The sequence below is a fragment of the Patella vulgata genome, chromosome 4 (genome assembly GCF_932274485.2).
Source record: "Patella vulgata chromosome 4, xgPatVulg1.2, whole genome shotgun sequence".
NCBI classification, from domain to species: domain Eukaryota; kingdom Metazoa; phylum Mollusca; class Gastropoda; family Patellidae; genus Patella; species Patella vulgata.
In genome coordinates this window covers 59,485,178-59,504,032 of record NC_065882.2, presented here as the reverse complement: position 1 = coordinate 59,504,032, position 18,855 = coordinate 59,485,178, and the positions used below count along the sequence as shown (strand labels likewise).

Below are 18,855 nucleotides of genomic sequence, written 5' to 3'. Positions count from 1 at the left end.
AAGAAGAATCACAGTGAGAAATCCAAAATAGCCATAGTAACGGGTGGGGGGTTGGGGGTTGTAGAGCGTCATTTTCATATTGCAGCTTAATAGGGACAAACAGGAACTGTGGGAGGACATCGCACGACCAGATGCCGTTCCTAAAAGCACTACCAACCAGCCTGTTACGTCATCAACATAAAATGCATTTTTATACGCCCACATTGACGCCCCGCTCCCCTTTCCGTCCGGACGTCCACAATTTGTTTATGGACACTCTACAGGTCACAATTTTTATCCCATTTTGACAAAACTTGAAATATGGTTCTGGCATGTATCGGACCATAACTTCATGGATTATGGCCCCTGATTGTACGAAAAATCACATTTTTAGAGCTTGTAGTCCCACTGCGGTCACAATTGTTATCCGATTTAAGAAATGGTTACAATATATATCATCTGATATTGATGAAACTTGAAATGCATGTGTATAATCTAACGATATTGGTTCTTTTCGATATTCGCTTGTATCGGATCTTAACTTCCTGGATAATGGCCTCTGATTGAACGAAAAGTCACGTTTTTAGCGCGTGAACTCACTAGAGGTCACAATTTTTATCCGATTTAAAAAAAAAGGTTTAAATTTATCACCGATACACCCTAATGACGGTTGAGTTCGAATTTCGTGAAAATCGGGTGGAAACTACTGACACAGATGGCAGCTCCTTGTACGCAAATAATGTAAAAGTATGTCATACCAATGTTGTGGACCCTCTAAGAGTCTCATTTTTTTTCAGATTTTGATGAAACTTGCAATACATGTTTATATTCCAAAGATCCCGGTTACTTTCGGCATTTGCGCATATCAGACCGTAACTTCCTGGATTATGGTCTCCGATACGAAAAATCGCGATTTTAGCTAGTGGACCCTCTATAGGTCACAATTTTTATCCGATTTTAAAAACCGTTTAAATATAACACCGTTACACCATACTTATGGTTGAGTTCGAATTTCGTAAAAATCGGATCGAAATTACCCGACAAAATGGCCGCTTCTTGTACGCAAATAGTGCAAAAGTATTAATACCAAGGTTGTGAACCCTCTAGAAGTCACAATTTCTATTAAAATATGTTTATATCCCGAAGATCTAGGTTCCTGTAGATATTCGAGCATATCGGACCGTAACTTCCTAGATTCTGGCCCCTGATTGTACTAAAAATCGCTTCTTTTTGTAGCTTGTTCTTTGTCCATCTTTTACAAAATGTGTGCGTATCTTACATGGCAACCGCTTGTAAACCATTAATCTTATTTTAAACAATTTAATTGCTATATCAGATAGAGGGTGGGGGATGGGGTTTAGCGCCCACTCAACATAAACTAGTGACTAACACATGGTTCAATTTTATTTCAATAATTCGCCTCCGCGTATGGATCTTTAGAATGCAGTGGGGGGACCTGGAGAAAACCCATGAGGTAGGACAGGTTACCCTATTCCTTGTTACGAACAAGTTTGGAATTAAAACCACGCCAATTGACTCAATGACAGACCTCGTGAACGTGATCTTACGTGCACGCGTTAAACCATTCTGCCTCCAAACTCCCCTTGCTATATCAGTAATAGTCTGTCACCGTTTTAAGTTGGTTAGTTCTGGTACTCAAAATATAAATCGCCTTTGGTTTACGCACCCCAATATGAAGAATGCTTTAAACCAAGATCTCTTGGGGCCTCAGTGAGTAAGGCGTTGGCTCGGTAATCTGGAGGTCCTGGATTCGGTACCCGGCCGTAGTTGGCTGGATTTTCCGGTGTGTTCAGTGATGTAGGACAGTGGGCACAGTAAGGAACAGGGTCTGGTCGATCGAATGGGACGAAAAACCGATGCCCCGTGTACACATTGGCGTGCATGGGGTATGCACGACTTCATTATTAGCCTGGATGGAGCAGAAAAGTAGGGCGTTAAACCCTTACTTCGTCTTCGCGCCATGCCAGAGCAAATTTGACAGAAATCGGGGAGTGGTTTATATCTTGACAGCTACGTGTCAATACCACGTGCTATACTTCGAAACGAGCCAATCAAACACCATAGCCTATATATGTGTATTAAGGGGTAATGTGGGTAATCAAGGGAGAGATTCCAAATTATATCAATATTAAACTGGCCTACATTTTATATTCTTTTGCATTAAAATATAAATATATTTCAAGATAGCAGTTCTTATTTGTAATCCTTGTGCGTGTCATAAGATGTATTCAGCTGCAGATTTAAGCATTTACTGATCATAGTATATATTTTGATTTTTACAATCAGAGATTAGCTCGAATTGGAGTATTGGGTTTGTTTTAAAATATCTATATTTGCACAATACACAATGCTATTTCTGAGATTAGTTCTATTTATGTGATCGGTGCGGAATTATCGAGAATGTAAACAAAGTCACGTTACTTTGAGTGGCGGTAATTCATGCACAAAATGTGTGGTTTATTTGTGTGGTTTGTACAAAACCATACCTTCAACAAAACTATTGGTCGAATTCTGTGCATAAGTTATTAACCCACGTGGTCTACAAACCGAAGAGAATATGGCGTCCCTCGTTGATAGGGCCAATCATTCGTTTCCATATATGGAAAGTTATATTTGCTTTCTGCCATTGTTACTTGAATCTAATACGGTGCTTTAGATTATGTTGATGCGTGTGGTATTTTAACGGCCTGTTCACACGGAGTTTTTTCTTGCCTTTTGATATGGAGACAATTTGTGTAGAATAGCAGGGCGATATACCCCCTTGTGATATACAAGTTCATCTACATACACAATTGTTGCATTCTTTGCCTGTATCGTTAGCCGTCGTGAAAGAAGCGATGTGTTGTGCTAATTCTGTGAATTATCGTTAAATGAAGGATACCATCAAGACACGTTCTCTACTCGGTGTATTATAGTTCACTGGATTATCGAACGCCAGAAAAAACGACCGACATTTCTTCTGTTGATGGTGTTGTTTTTTTGTGTTTTATCGTGACTGAATGGCTGTTATGGATTAACATACGGACATATTTTGTTGGATATTTTTACATCATTGGAGGGATTGAGATTAACAAACAAACAATATGTACCCTAATCGGCATGTAAGTCTTTTTGCCATTCTATCTAAGCTGTTTTGATTTGTTAAGTCAACCATTGATGACTTGGTCAGAGGTGTGGTGTTACACCGTTAAATTTTGCGTCCATATAACGGGACTTTGGTTCCAGTTGAGTGATAACCTAGATAAACAGAGGTTATGAATCAGTGCAATACTTCCCCTCTGTAGGTCTAGGTTCAGGGATCACAGCGCTTAAGTTTCATCAAGGATGTAAATCTGCAGTTATTGGTTTTATGTTCTATCTGGGATAAGTCTGGCTCACTCAAGAGGCTGTTTTGCAATGTTTACGTCCAGCCTACATCCCATTCACCTACTAGGTCTAGTTATTATTAGTTCATTTGATTGTGAATAAGGTCAAGTACGAATACAATACTCAATTTAGCAGACAGTTAGTGTGATATAGTGAGTTAAATACAAGTTGAGTACCCAATATTACCTTGCTGTGTTATTACTGGCTGTTTATCTTTATCTATATAGACTGAAAAAATATGGTATAATTATATACTGGTATCATTTTATGTTTACTTAACTCATCTTATCTTTACCTACATATAATCACATTTATACATACATACACGTAGCCAAATAGATAACATAATTACATGCGGGAACATAGCAATTATTAATAGACCAACCTTTAAGTTGGTCAAACTGAGTTGAATCTGTTTTGTATGCTTCACTGCATTTCACACGGCTGTTATTTTTATGTGGAGTTAATTGATACAATCTGCAATGTGGGACAAACTAATTGAAATATTCTAGAACAAACAGGACAAAATAAATATGATGTTCATATAGTTCATGGGATTTTCAAATGAAAAACATTTATTTCTTTAGCTGATATTTGGCAATCATTGATCATCCAGGAAACCTATCATTACTGTGCATTGACAAAAGTCACCACCGCGCAAGTTGGCGCTATGTGCACCCTCATATACCGCCCTGATACCCAGTACGGGTTAAAAGGGAACTAGTTATGTGTCTTCCAGAGGCTGTTAGCAAAAGGAACAACCGGTTCAGGTCATTAAGGACGTCGGGTTTCTATTGACCAAGAGAGACTGGAAGGCAATATGTTTACAGGACAGTTTGCACCAACCACTCTTTCAATGATGGGTTGGTTTCGAACACCTCTTCGTCTTTCCTGGAATTATGGGTTGTGTGGAATTTGTTTATAAGGTCGATTTAATAGCATATTTTGACACGTGTTTACATTTTGCAAAACTAATCTGCCAATAGACTTAATTGAATTAGATGTGATAATTATTGCCTTGGGGTGGTCTTTCAGTGGCTACGAAGATATCTAACTGGTCAACAGTAAATAAAATATACTGGCTTCAACTATCATAGTAGAAATATGAGCTTAGATTTAAAAGAATGTATTATGATAAAATGACTTCTGTTCACCCTTTTCTATAAGCCTTCCCACATTTTAATCTAATGGTAGATTAATTTAGGATCAGTCGAGTCATTTATCAATGTGCAGCCAGGGAAATAATTTGTACTAGTCCATAAATAGACCAATATCCAATAACCGTAAACTAATCTTCAGCATTTCAATCATTTGCTCTTCTATGATAATGGGACATATTTAACGGTTGTGAAATATCATGAGTATATACCTCTAGTAATGAAGTTTACCCTTTGATGGGATAGCTTTCAAATTTAAAACACAAACAACACTGACGGTGACTCGGTTTTGTAGGTTGGTTTATATTGAATAAAATCAAATTGAAAATTCATTAATTCTGCCTCATATAGAGGAAATACCAAGGGATCAATTAATAGACGGGATTATATGGTCCCGGTACATTCAACACAAAACACGGCTCAGCATGCATCATTGACCACCAACTGTTCAGTCTCTGTTTTCCAGAAGTGTCTGGCTTAACGCTCGAACGAGTTGGTTATTGTCAAGCTGGATAATCAGAGCTTACTAATCAATAGGAAACTTGTTGAATCTACCGATCTGTTATTCAATTGTAGCAAGTCATATACATAAATAGAAGGATATTTTCTATGGTTTATTGATTTGAATAAGGTCAACCATATAGACAGAGGTTTTAACATAAACAGGATCTGGTTGTTATTCCAAACACAATTAGTTGTTAGTCACTTAATTGGATTTTTATTGGCTTTCACTTAGTTTATATTTGATCTGAAGCCTACTTTCTGGTGCTTTCATTTACAATTACAAGATTTTCTTCTCGTCGTTTGCCTATACTTGATGTCAAATACCACGTTGTGTCATCACAAATTAAGTTATTTGAATATTAAAGTTGCATGTTTAGTGTTACCAAGGCAACGCCCTGAAATTTGAAATCTTGCACAGTTAAACATGCATTTAATAAGAGGTAAATCCACCTATTGTAGCTCTTTCTTTGGACCTGAAATGTTATATAAACTAATAATTAGACATCTTATCTGTTTGTAACTTTTATAGTGAGAACTGCCCGCTCTTTATCTAATCGTCCATTATGTATCTTTAATTGCCGATCTTTATAGATTGTACAAATCAAATCTGTACAAATTTGTCTGCGATATCACCTCGGTGGAAGCGGACGTAAAATACAACTAACTAACTAACAACAACAACAAATCTGTATCCGATCCCAACTTGGCTGACACGTAAACTCTGCCATTAAGGCGATGGTTCACTAACTGAGGAGGTCTAGGGTTCGATTCCACGGCTCAAGGTCTCTCCTTCCCTTGTCAGTTGGGCAGGACCTGGCAAGAAACAGTGTGTATCATTTCATTTCTGTGACCACAGTGGGGTAATTGATCACTGGTCGTGTTTACCGAAAACACCTCTTCAAAAATTGTTAAACATTCTTTAAATAAAACCCAAGACTCACGAATTAACTCCTTGCTTACTTTGTTAAACATTCTACGTATAGTTTTGGCTATGGATACATGTGGGGAAATCAACATAGTAACCTTGACACACGTTATTTCAATGAAACGTCAACACAGGGTTTGCTGAAGTAGAGAAATCATTCCGTCACAAATTGCCATTGGTCATTAGACTTTTTATCGATCAATCAAATGATTCGTGGCGCAAATAGGGAATCCAAATTACGTGTTTGAGAGCCGATTGTAGACTAGATCATCAAGACGTTCAATTCAAATCAAACCGACGTTTGGGTGACCAAGATAACTCGTTGACCAATCGACAATTCAAATTAAAAGGTAAACAATAGCAATTAACGTTCGTATAAAAAGAATCGTATTAAAGCAGAAAGACGTTTGTGACACCCTGCAAAGACACTGTGCCTTATCCAAATAAGCTGAATCAAGCCTATTTTGTGGCTTCCCTTGGCTAGTTTCTTAGGAACACTTCTCTACGATATCACCCTTGGTGGAAGTGGACGTACGCCGCACTTCCACATCGAAAAATACAAGAGCGCTTTTAATCAAATACCAGAAGTATTGGACACTAAACGTACACAGGTGATAAATTGTATTAACAAGGTTTAGTAAAGATAACGTGAGCCGTGGTGACTCATTGAGTAAGGCGCTGTCTCGATAATGTGGAGGACCTGTGATGACTGAGAAAATTCATTCGGCGATTTTGTCCCGTGTCATCGGTGCAGGATACGAGGGTCTGGCAAGGAATAGCGTCTAGTCGTTCGGAAGGGACAGAAAAATCGAGGTCCCGTGTACACCTTGACGTGCACGTAAAAGGACGCTTGATTAAATTGCTGTTCGTGCCACACTGTCATCATTGCACACTGCATGAAGTGTGTCCGTCTTCATTAGCCCGATTGGGGCAGAAAAGTGGGACGTTAAACGCCATTTCAATGATACATTTCTTAGTAAAGAGAATACATGATTTAAGGTTAGTACCGAGTGCTTTCCTTGTGGAAGCGGACGTTATACAAAAGTTATTTCACACGGGTTACATCATTGATATGAAACAATCTTTTAATGGAAGTAGCGCTATAAAAGTAAATTTGACGAATCAAATGGGGTTTAGTGTCTCGTCAACACAATCCTTGTGAGACAATATTTGGTCATTTGTAATTCTTTGGTTCCGTGTGGAAAACCAGGTAGGAGAATTTTGCTGGGACAGCGGCGTTTTTCCGCCAACTCTTCTTCGATTTCAAACTGTCAGGGTTTCTATTACTTGCAAACGAATGCAAACCTTGGATTTTCGTCCTATTAGAACGACCAGAAACATTTTCCTTGTCAGCTCGAGTGGGGCCACCACTGAGAAGTGAGGATCGGGCTGGAAAAATCTCAAAGGTTCTTTTTGGCCCATCCTAGGTTTCCAACTCTGGACTTTTTAGTAGACTAAATCACTCCCCTCCCACTCTGCAAACGGAAGGGAGTCCAATACCGATGCGAAGTGGTATAGTGTCATCATCATTATCGTATCTTTAATTGTCACGATTATATTACAATATGAAATCACTATTAGCTCTAATTTGCGAAGTGGTATAGTGTCATCACGATTATCGTATCTTTAATTGTCACAATTATATTACAATATGAAATCACTATTAGCTCCAAGTTCAATAGCTCCTTTGTGGACTTCCTTACTATGCTAACTGAAAACCATACTGTATTATAATAGTAACGAAGCTTAATCCTATGTGATTGTTGATAATACACACCCGGAAAACATACATTGGCGCACATGTCTTTGTTTAACCCGACTTCAAAAATATGACTTTGTCCACACCCTTTTCTATGGCCATCACAGATGCGACCACAGTTTCTGTCCATTATATGTACACCACAGACAAGCAGCTAACGCTGGTGTGATATACCGCGATGATAGTTCGATTGGACACAGGTTACATCAGATCGGTAAGAAAATGGCGATGACTTACTATTGATCATATTCATATGTTTGATAACAACAAGGATGGCACAAGAATGATTCCTTACTAGCAGGTCTGTGCATATGACAGGTTTCATGAACGTTGCAGTTGGCCAATATAATGCATGGAAATTTAACATGCTGGCGTGGATGAGGATGTAATCGCAGATGGCTACCGACATCAAAAAAAGTACATTTCGCGATACTATCCATGCAAAAACATAATACGAGCCGTCTACACTGTCATTCTGGCCATTTTACAATTAAAGCCCATTAAATGGCGTTCTTACTATTCTATAGACAGACATGCTTCTGGTGAAATGGAAATAGGTAATCGAATCAGTATTTAACTTTACAGACACACAACAGTTCAGTAAGATTGATAACAAATTTAGCCCGACATTGCTTTTAAATGGTGTGAATCAGTCTGTCACTTATCACTTAAAGGAGAGATTTAAGTCAATCTCAGTGCATTATTTTACATAGAATGCATCTGTTAATGTGGACCGACACTGTATTCTAGATTTGATTAGTTTGATTGGGTCATCGGTGTTTAAGTAAAGTGATTCTCTCACTTCCTTGAATTATCCACATTCTCCCAGAAGAGAATTCGAAAACGCCCATTTCAGTTCGACGATTCATTCTCATAATTGGTTTATGGAGGAAGGGATACTATTTAAAGACGGGAAGTTAACCAAGGGGACTTCTAGCAACGTAAATCCCACCCATCTGTCCTCTGACATTGTACGTCCGGATTTTCTTTTTCCATAATTTACCCATAAATCTATATAGACGACATAAAGCTACCCTACTTGCTTATGAATTTTGAATCTTTGAAAGTCGCAACTTCTTCCTACCACAACATAGAGTGTCTGGGGTATCAATAGATGATTTGGGGAATGCTTTATATATTATTCACCAGTCGAAATGGAGTAACATCAACGCATATTGCAGATTATTTGTCGGTAACAGCTTGATTGTATGTCGGACCGATCGTCATCGATGATCTATATTCAGTCAAACTGGTCGCGGAATTATATTAGCTATTATATGTAGTATAACAAAAATGAAAACACCCTTTTTATGAGTTTTTTTTCTTGTAGTAAAAATCAATTCATTATCAGTTTATTGATTAATATAATAATGTCCCCAATAATTAATGTTTAAAGTGTTTGTAGATACAAGTATCGTATATTACCACGTGTTCTTGGATCCGCTTAATTAAAACTAAAGCTCTCTCTCTCTCTACTGATCGAATACAGTAGTCTAGTGTAAATAATATATTAAATGCCTACAGGTAAAAGGTAAAATTATCATTTAATATGATAAAGTATGCCTTTGCAATCCTTCATTAGTCATCCATTTCTTATCACTTGACACTTATATTCAATGCAATGAATCAAGTTTTAGCTATCTTTTTGGGGTCTTAAAGAAAGGGTCATAGTTTTCTCTATATAGATTTCTTTGACCAGGATTCCTCGTTAATAATTATCATAAACTTAAATTTGGCATTTGGCGGCACTGAGCTGCTAGTGGCTTTTGATCCCGAGGTTATCTCTACCCAGTAGCTTCATTGAGTTACACTTACAGTTGTATAGTCCAAACTGTCACCACTTTACTATAATAAAGAGTAATAAATGTCGTGTGCGAGTCAGGGTGTGCTTATTTTCTCGAACCCTTGACGCCATTTCTCTCTTTAAGAAACTGTCCTTATGTAATTTTTGAAGAGGGACACTAAAATCTTAATGATCATTAAAGAGTGTTATTACATTATACCAAGATAGCGAATATTTTGTTTAGTTCGGAAAATGTGTAATCAACTTTTATAATACGTGTACATTTTAGAAGCACTGTTGTTACTAATTCATTAAAGAAACTCCTCCAATATTTGCACAGATTTAAAACCTGTTATATTATGGTGATCTGCGGTCTTACTGAAACTCCACAATTCTTATATCAAGTACGTTTGAAAACTCGAATTCTTAAATTGGTAGGCTACCAAAATAAGGTTTGTTTACGGTGGTACTATGGAAGTCTGTTGTGGCTATTTTATAATCTCAACTTCTCACAACGAGGAGTTGGGAGCAAGAAGCCGAGAGGCGAGCGAGCAAAGATTTTCAAATGTAAGAAAACCTAGATGTTGATAAGTTTAGGATGAAGGATCAAGAAATTAAGATTGCATAAAGGCCGCAACAGGTTTCCATAGTTTACAGTAAGTAACATTATAGAGATATAAGCAATGGACATTATTCCAGACGACTGCAAGTACCAAATCTTAAACTAAATTAATATAAATATTCAACAATTAGTTTAACTGAAAGCTGATTTATGACGACAAATTATTTTGGATTGCATGGATATATTGGAGTTACGTAATTGAAGTAGTATATATATACGAATAGGTTCGTGAAAAAGTTGTCTGTGTATGAACAAATCCCAAGTCTAAATTAGATTTAAAATGTATGGGTGTCGTGTACTCGATAGATTATACTTACACTTTCCCGAGAACCTGATATCACTTCCCATGTCTATGGTAACTTCACATGGTTAGCAATGACTGTTGTATCGTGTGATCAATAATAAGATATTTTTATACGCCCACATTTTCATTTTGAAATATTATGCCGTCGCCCTTGTCCGTCCATCCACAATTTGTTTGTGGACACCCTACAGGTCGTTATTGACATGTATCGGACCATAACTTTATTGTTCGAAATTTCACGGTTTTAGCTTGTGGTCACTCTAGGGGTAACAATTTTCATCTGAATTATGGCCGTTGATTGTACGAAAAATCTCGTTTTTAGCTTGGGATCCCTCTAGAGGTCACAATTTTTATCCGATTTTAGAAACCGTTTAATTATATCAACGTTACGCCATAATGATGGTTGAGTTCGAATATCGTAAACATTTTAACTTGTGGACTCTCTAGAGGTCACAATTTTAATCCGATTTTAGAAACCGTTTTATTATATCACCATAATGTAGGTTGGGTTCAAATTTCGTTAAAATCGGACCAGAACTGTTGGACAAAATGGCCACCCCTCGTACGCAAATTACTGTAAAAATATTGTGGACCCTCTAGAGGTCACAGTTTTCATCTGATTTTAATGAAACGCATGTTCATAACCCAAAGCTCTTGGTTCCTTTAGATATTCGTGCATATCGGATTGAAACTTACTGAATTATGGCCCCTGACTCTACAAAAAATCGCAAGTTTAGCTTGTAGTCCCACTGCGGTCACAATTGTTATCCGATTTAAGAAAACGTTACAATATTTATCATCTGATATTGTTATCCGAGTTGAGAAAACGTTACAATATATCAGCGTTACACCACGATATCAGTTGAGTTTGAATTTCGTGAAATTCGGACCGAAACTGCCGGACAAAATGGCAGCTTTTTGTACACAAATAGTGTAAAACTATGTAATACCAAGCTTATGGACCCTTGCGATATTTGCGCATTTCAGAGCATAACTTTCTGGATTATGGCCCCTGAGTGTACGAAAAATCCTTTTGTTTTTAGCTTGTTCTCTACCCATCTCTTGCAAAATGTGGGCGTATCTTGTCTGGCAACCGCTGGTATAGTAATCGATAAACAATAATACACGGGACTTCTATAGTAAATATGAATTCTTTGTTTCTATAACACCCGCGAAGTAAATGAGAGGGCTTTTTATGGCTCATAAATCATAAAACTTGTTGAAATCAAACACTTAGTAACATGTATCAGACATACCCTCCTCGGCAAAACAATCTGTTAATTCGCTACTTTCAAGACGTCCAAGGACTGTTATTAAATATTTATAGAATAATGCGTTGATCTGCTCTGCGTGTAAACTATGTCGAGGCTTATGATTGGCACCTCTACACACCAACATCCCTTTTATTGAGCCCTACTTCTTAATTTTTCTTATTATTCATATTTTAACATTGCGATTCGTCCAATTAAACATGCATTATGCAAAATTACAGATCATACATTCAGTTAATAACGCTCGAGGCAGACTATCTGACATTATTTTTCTCCAAAATTTAAATCATAGCCATTTCTTTAATGTTTAATGTAATCATTTAGATATGTTAATAATAATTATTTTAATGAGGGCTGTCAAAATATAATTAAAGATATAAATACTTTTAATGTGATATTGACGAATTAAAGAAATTAGACATTGTATTTGCGTGATATTGACTGTTTTAACAAAACACTGACACATAATAGGATTGTATGATCAATATTAAGCACAATTATTATTTTCTTTGAATTTATTGTGTATTTTAGGAGCATTAAGGAATATAAAATATTATTAATATGTGTTGCCGGTTAAATATTGTATTTTAAAGATATAATCGGCGGTTATCTTATTGCAATAAACAGTTCTGTCCCCTTTAATATAGATTAATATTGAATTATGATGTAATATGCATACTGGTTTTCCAATGCTTTGATATAATTATGAATCAAGTGATGGCTGTCATCGAATAGTTCGATCTGATACACAATAATAAATACTATAGGGATATTGTATAGCTGGAATCGAGGTCAGAACAGGATGTCTGTCCCATTTAGAAACATGCATGCAAATGATATTGTATATACCCACGTGCATGTATTCCATTGTGCATATATCAATATCAACTAAATTGATCGATTTGAATTATTTATATTGATGAATTGGTTTTATCGATAACTAATCAATAAAGTATGAGCACCATCATCTAGTATGTAGAAAAGTAATCTTGAATAAATGAGAATAGATGATATAAATGTAGAACGTCGAAATAATAATGTAAACAGAGCAATGAAATAAAACAATTTAATACTAATGAAATAGATTGAAATCAATACAAATATATCGATTGAAAGGGCTAATATTATGCCAAAAATTAAAACCTCAATAGGTCTATGCAAGTCAGAATAGTGTGTCGCCATTTATCAGCCATTAATCATAATAGTTGTTGAATATGCACATTAATTTAGAAATTCTAACAATTTAAGCTCCGGTACTCGAATATAATACTCATCGTGTATCTCTCTATAACCTAACTTACATGTACTGGAAACCAATTGTTGCTTTTTCTCAAGGCTCGAAAGTTGCACGAAGTTTCCACGGTCGGAGCGAATTTGAACACAAATGGTATAGACGAAATTGTCGGGTTTCATCCCGTTTAAACGACTAGACGCTTTTCCTTGCAAGGCACTTTGTCCTGCACCACTGACAAGAAGAAATCAGACTGGAAAATAACGAGGAACCGGGGTCTAGCGCCATACCCACCGAGCCTCCGCGTCTCCCTACTACAGGACAACTTCCATACCCTAGGCAGCACATTTTTTTTATTTTTCTGAAACGCCGGACATATATACCCTTCAAAAAAAGTAGGGGATATTGAAATGCAAATACCTATGCAGGTTGTGATATGATAAATAGTCATGGACACTTGACATGCTTTGAGAGTATGTTCACAGATGAAGAACTTATCGTCCCAACAGAACCACTGAGCTGCACATGCGACACGCAATAGCGCCATACACGTGGGAGGGGTTTATTGTCAAATTTGACACTTCAAGGAAGGGTTGATGAAAACTGCCGCTTGCTGGTTTATCCTGTCAATGTTTACTTTCCTATCGGTTCTTGCATAAGATTTACTGTTTAGCGTATCTTTGCTTTAGTGTGTTACGTTTAATTTGATCGGGAGACGTGTTCGTCGACGTCAACGTCAACCGACAACACTGCAAGAATTGGCCGTGGCACTGCAAGAGGAGTGGGTCAGAGATTATTTCGAAATATAACTGCAAGTGTTTCTTACGTGCACGCCAACCTGTACATGGGCCTTCGATTTTCTGTATCATCCGAACGACTAAATACTGTTCCTTCCCAAACCCCCGCCCTGCATCACTGACAAATAGAAACCAAATTTACCCCTAGGAATTTCGAATGAAAAGAACTTATTGTATTAATCCTTATGTTGGATAGTTACCTTTTTAAAATAAACTGAAAATCACAAATGATTTTATATTAACGGTAAAAGCTATTTTCGTCCATATTATTCAAATTTAAGGTTAATAAAATACAATTAATAAACCATATAGAAATAACTAGATATTGTGCGTATTGATTAGTGTGGAGTGGTATTAAGACTCGGCTTTGGTGACCAGATGTTTTATATTGAATTTGTTAACAAATATACTCGGACTATTAACTTAACTACTATACAAAGAATGTTAATTTAACTAATTTTTATAACTGAACTCTTAAACTGCTAAACTGAACTACAAAAGAAACGTCAGCATACAAATAACTCCGATAAAATGAAATGAAATGGGGTTTAACGCCCTACACTTCTGCAGGGAACTGGGCTAATGAAGACGGACATACGCGATACTGTGTGCTATGAGGAAAATTTTGCACGGACAGCGGCACTACGGCCTACTCTTATATCGAATTCCAACTTTCAAGGGGCCTTTTACGTGCACGTCAATGTGTACACGGGACCTCGGTTTTTCGTCCCATCCGAACGACTCGAAAGCTGTCCTTGTGGCGCTCTAGAGGCTAAAGTTATCATCCGATTGACTTCAGATTGATACACAGAGTTTAAGATCTTGAGACGAACAAGTATATTGATTTTCAATTAATTTTTATGACTTGAACAGCCAAATCCATGATGTTAAAATCCATGGGGCAGAACTTTATAAAAACCAAATAAATTCTAATGGTTTTTTGATAATTACTTAATGAGTTGTTACTCTTAATATGATTTTAATGTATTATAAATGTTTCATTACCGAAAAAAGTAAAAATATGCCTGGCAACCTATCTTTACTCTTATTATAGCACCTCAAGCACATTTAATATGTTCACTTTGATGTACAATGTAAATGTGGGTCGTTTCTTTTGGTTTTTTTTTTTTGGTTTTTTTTTTGTCGCTATAATAGGCATAAATAAAAGTCAATTCCAAACGGGTTGAAACACTTGACCAAGCATGTAGAGAAATAAGTGCTTAACATCTGTTTCCAGTATTGTCACTCAATCTACCAATACCTCACCTTAATGAGAAAATAATGGCCAAGAATGTGTCTCCTGCTCTCTATCGATAAGCTTTCTGAAATTCTACATTCATGAATAATTTTGGTTTAATAATTTACAGATATCTGAATGTCTGTTATCGACTTTTTAAAAAAAAAAGTTTCCTGATAACTCTGTGATTATATTTAGCTGAACATCATAACGACCCCAAAAACTATGTTCTCTAAAAGTTATCTATCAACAATTATTACAACATTTACATTAAAAACAACATTATGAGACGAATAATCGATATATAACATTATTTGTTGCATACTTGTTTCAAGTGATTACATTTCGAGTGGTAATAATGGGGCGCATCATTTGCGTAAATAGTCAACTGAAAACAATAGGCCAGACATTAATCTGGTATTCATATTCCATTACACACATATATTTTATTCTTTTGAATATTAAGCCATAAAATAAAAGCTTCATTAATGTTCATCTTTTGAGTGTACATACATAGTGTCTGGAAAATAGAGATATCGGCCATTCACTCTAATTCAACGCCCCCTTTATTTTTGTGAATTGGCAGACAACTCCCAAACACTATTTTTAATTCTTTTGATAATTAGCTCTGTTTCTGTTGTTTTGCAGAATACACCAGGCCAGCCAATAAAATTCACTGTATCTGAATCATGTGATCGCATCAAAGAAGAATTCAGTTTTCTACAGGCACAGTATCACAAGTAAGTAGGGGAGATAACTCTTTCTGGCTTACAAGTCGAGGTATTCTTATTGGAATCATATAGTTTTTATGAATTTCACTTCAGGTCAACCACTAAATCAATCTGGTTAAAACACAGATCCTATTTCGTTTCGTTTTTATAGTTCAAAATTTCGTTTTACTTGTCTTTACTACACTTGGATCTGGAAGAGTTGTTATTTAACTAGTGTTCTGAATGGTGTCAGGGATAAGCCAATGAAACGGTCTGTCACGGCGAGCTTTAGGCGTGTTTTGCACGGAACTGTGGGTAATCCACTAGTAACACCAATGCTGATTGGTTAATCAAATGTCTGACATCATAGGGTCATAAGTCAGTCTTTTGACCCCTGACGTGACCTTTCGCTATAACTTGTCAGATCTTCATGTAGTGTAGGCCATCGAAAGTATAAAAAAAAACGAAACGAAATATAGATAGTATTTAAATCAGATTGCCACTAAATTTAATTAATATAACTATGCGATCTTTAGCAGTAGGCAACCTTTTGGTATATACACACGGTGCTTTTTGCTTTTTTGGGGAATATTTATACGCTTACATTATGACGATATACATCTGTATAGATATTTTAAAAATTCCCTTTTCCTTGCAGTTTAAAGATGGATTGTGAGAAGCTGGCTCAAGAGAAAACTGAAATGCAGCGTCATTATGTTATGGTACGTATATTGATTTTTTAGCTGTGTACAGTTGCTAAGATAAGAATTCGTATCTATATCAAAAAGAGATTTATTCATTTAAACAGCTGCTTCCCATTATAAATATATCATAAAATTGTCCTTAACTGGACCCAAACACACTGTTTTCCACATCTTTAATGCAAATCTTAAGGGGTGATCTTGGATCTTGATTATTTAAAATAGAATTCGTGTATTATATTTGTCCCCGAGATATTTCTCAAGACATTAGTCATGCTTTTTTGTATTAGAATTAGTCCGCCATTGTGAAGTAGAATAACAGATTTTTTAAAGATTTTTTTTTGTTTTGTACTCGTCGTGTACACCTGCTCTTCAATTGTTTTTGGACTACTTCTCTGGTGTCCGATGAAGCCTCACTGAAAATAGCAGGCAGGCAATAAATGCATAATTTAGATACAAGACCGTGTGTATTCACGCAAAAGACGAGATAATTTCCATCATGAGAGGCCCTTATCTTTATCTAAGTGGTGCTCTGATGTTCTTTATACCAAGCTGCTCTAATCTTTAGTCGTTTGCGAAGAGACTCGACTAGGAAGGAATAACCATAGCACAGCTTTAATTTTCTGATTACATTGCACCGTCGACTGGCGTGTATTAAACTCGGCTACCTCTTATTGATTTTTCTACCAAGCTTTTATCTTTTCTCCTTCGCTGCTCAACCCAATCTTGGGACTGAATAATTATATCTAACTGCACATATTGGCTTTTGGGAGGGATTAATTTGCCTCCGACATGAAAGCTTGCATGTTGCGAATGTTGATTGGGCTATCTATTGTGTTGAGACTTGTCATCCTCCTGCTGTGATTGATAGAAAAACAAAGATAAAACTATTGATATACTCAGATAAGAGATATTCTAAGACAAGACAATGGCAAAGAAACCCTTTCTTCATTACTTAGCTATATTATTCTTCATAATTTTCATAGCAATGTCGACAATTAGATGGATTAAGATTAATGGGGATATCTGAATATTACAAGATTCTTAATTAATGAAGCAAACCGTGAAAAAGGCGGTTCATAATTACGTGAACATTTTATAATTAATATGACGAATCGATCTTCGTCTAATTACACGCTTGTTAATAATCACCAGTATTAACAATAATCTTATTACTCGAGAAAAAAAGCCACGTAATAGTCATATCAGAATCATAAAACCACTAATCAACCAGATCATGTAATAACGGTATTATAGAATGATGTGTATGCTTGTAACCGTATGAATGAAATATGGTTTAACGTCCTATTGTTTTGCTCCAACAGGGTTAATGAAGACGAACATATGTCATGCGCTAGGGCTGCAATTTTCCCTAGGCAGCAATTGAATGAATGTCAATGTGTACTTGGGATCCCGGTTCCTTGCCAGGCCAACCGCCATACCTGTAACCGTGAAAATAATTATTGGTCGTGGTTGCGTTTTAGAGAGAGTAAGCATACTTTACCCCGACCCGACACCCACTTCCACTATGTATGTGAACCATAAAAGTGAAATTTATCATAAATCCAAAATTCATTGAGGTGTCAAGTTTCCAACACTTCTGGTTAATTTTTTTCTTTGTAGAAATTGTTAACCACATATATTTTAGAAAATATAAAACTATAACCTATAATAGTAAGTGCGGCCCTTCTGCACAAACCTGCGTTCAAGACAAACTATACAGACATAACATGAAATAACAAATATCAGCTCAAGTCATTTTGTACATCTTCAGTTAAGGGGCTATAACTATCATCAGTCGTTTAACACCAATAGTTTTTTTTTTAAATTTATTTACAGTATTATGAAATGTCTTATGGTTTAAATGTGGAGATGCATAAACAGGTAAGTCCTAAAATTTTTATATTTTTTGGTCTTTTGCTGGTGATTTTAACTATTACGAACAGCCCCCCTCCCCATTCTACTTGTTTTTTGGGCGAGAGTTTTATTCTTCGATTATTTGAGTTTTATGAATTCTAGCTTTTTCAAGAAGTATTTTTGTGAATAAGAAATTTGATTTTAAAAATATATTATATGATGCGACAGGTTAAGCTATTACCCCCCCCCCCCCCTCTCCACCCTCTACTTTGAGCGAGAGTTTTATTCTTCGGTTATTTTAGTTTTATGAATTATAGCTTTTGCAAGAAGGTTTTTTTTGTGAATAAGACATTTGACTTTAAAAATATATTATATGATGCGACAGGCTGAGCCGCGTTAAATATTATTAAGTATGATAAAACCCCGTCCATACTTTTAATTGGTACAAAAGTATCATCCATTCTTTTAATTGGTACAAAAGCATCATCCATCCATTCTTTTAATTGGTACAAAAGCATCATCCATTCTTTTAATTGGTGCATTCTATACTGTTTAGCAACAAACATTCATGGTTCACTTGAATGAAAACGTTACTCTGCCATTCAGAGTAATTATTTTCCGAGATTTCTCT

At 36.2% G+C, this 18,855-nt stretch overlaps 1 protein-coding gene across 1 annotated transcript in view; it reads left to right on the top strand.

Moving 5' to 3' along the window:
- Positions 1 to 2,602: 2,602 nt before the first annotated feature.
- Positions 2,603 to 18,855, top strand: part of LOC126818866 (transducin-like enhancer protein 4) — a 44,997-nt gene continuing 28,744 nt past the window's right edge. Inside the window, exons 1-4 of the mRNA XM_050546489.2 lie at positions 2,603 to 3,101; positions 15,605 to 15,696; positions 16,325 to 16,388; positions 18,207 to 18,251. Coding sequence (XP_050402446.1) covers positions 3,084 to 3,101; positions 15,605 to 15,696; positions 16,325 to 16,388; positions 18,207 to 18,251 — 219 coding nt within the window. The 5' untranslated portion in view covers positions 2,603 to 3,083. The remainder of the gene's footprint in view (positions 3,102 to 15,604; positions 15,697 to 16,324; positions 16,389 to 18,206; positions 18,252 to 18,855) is intronic.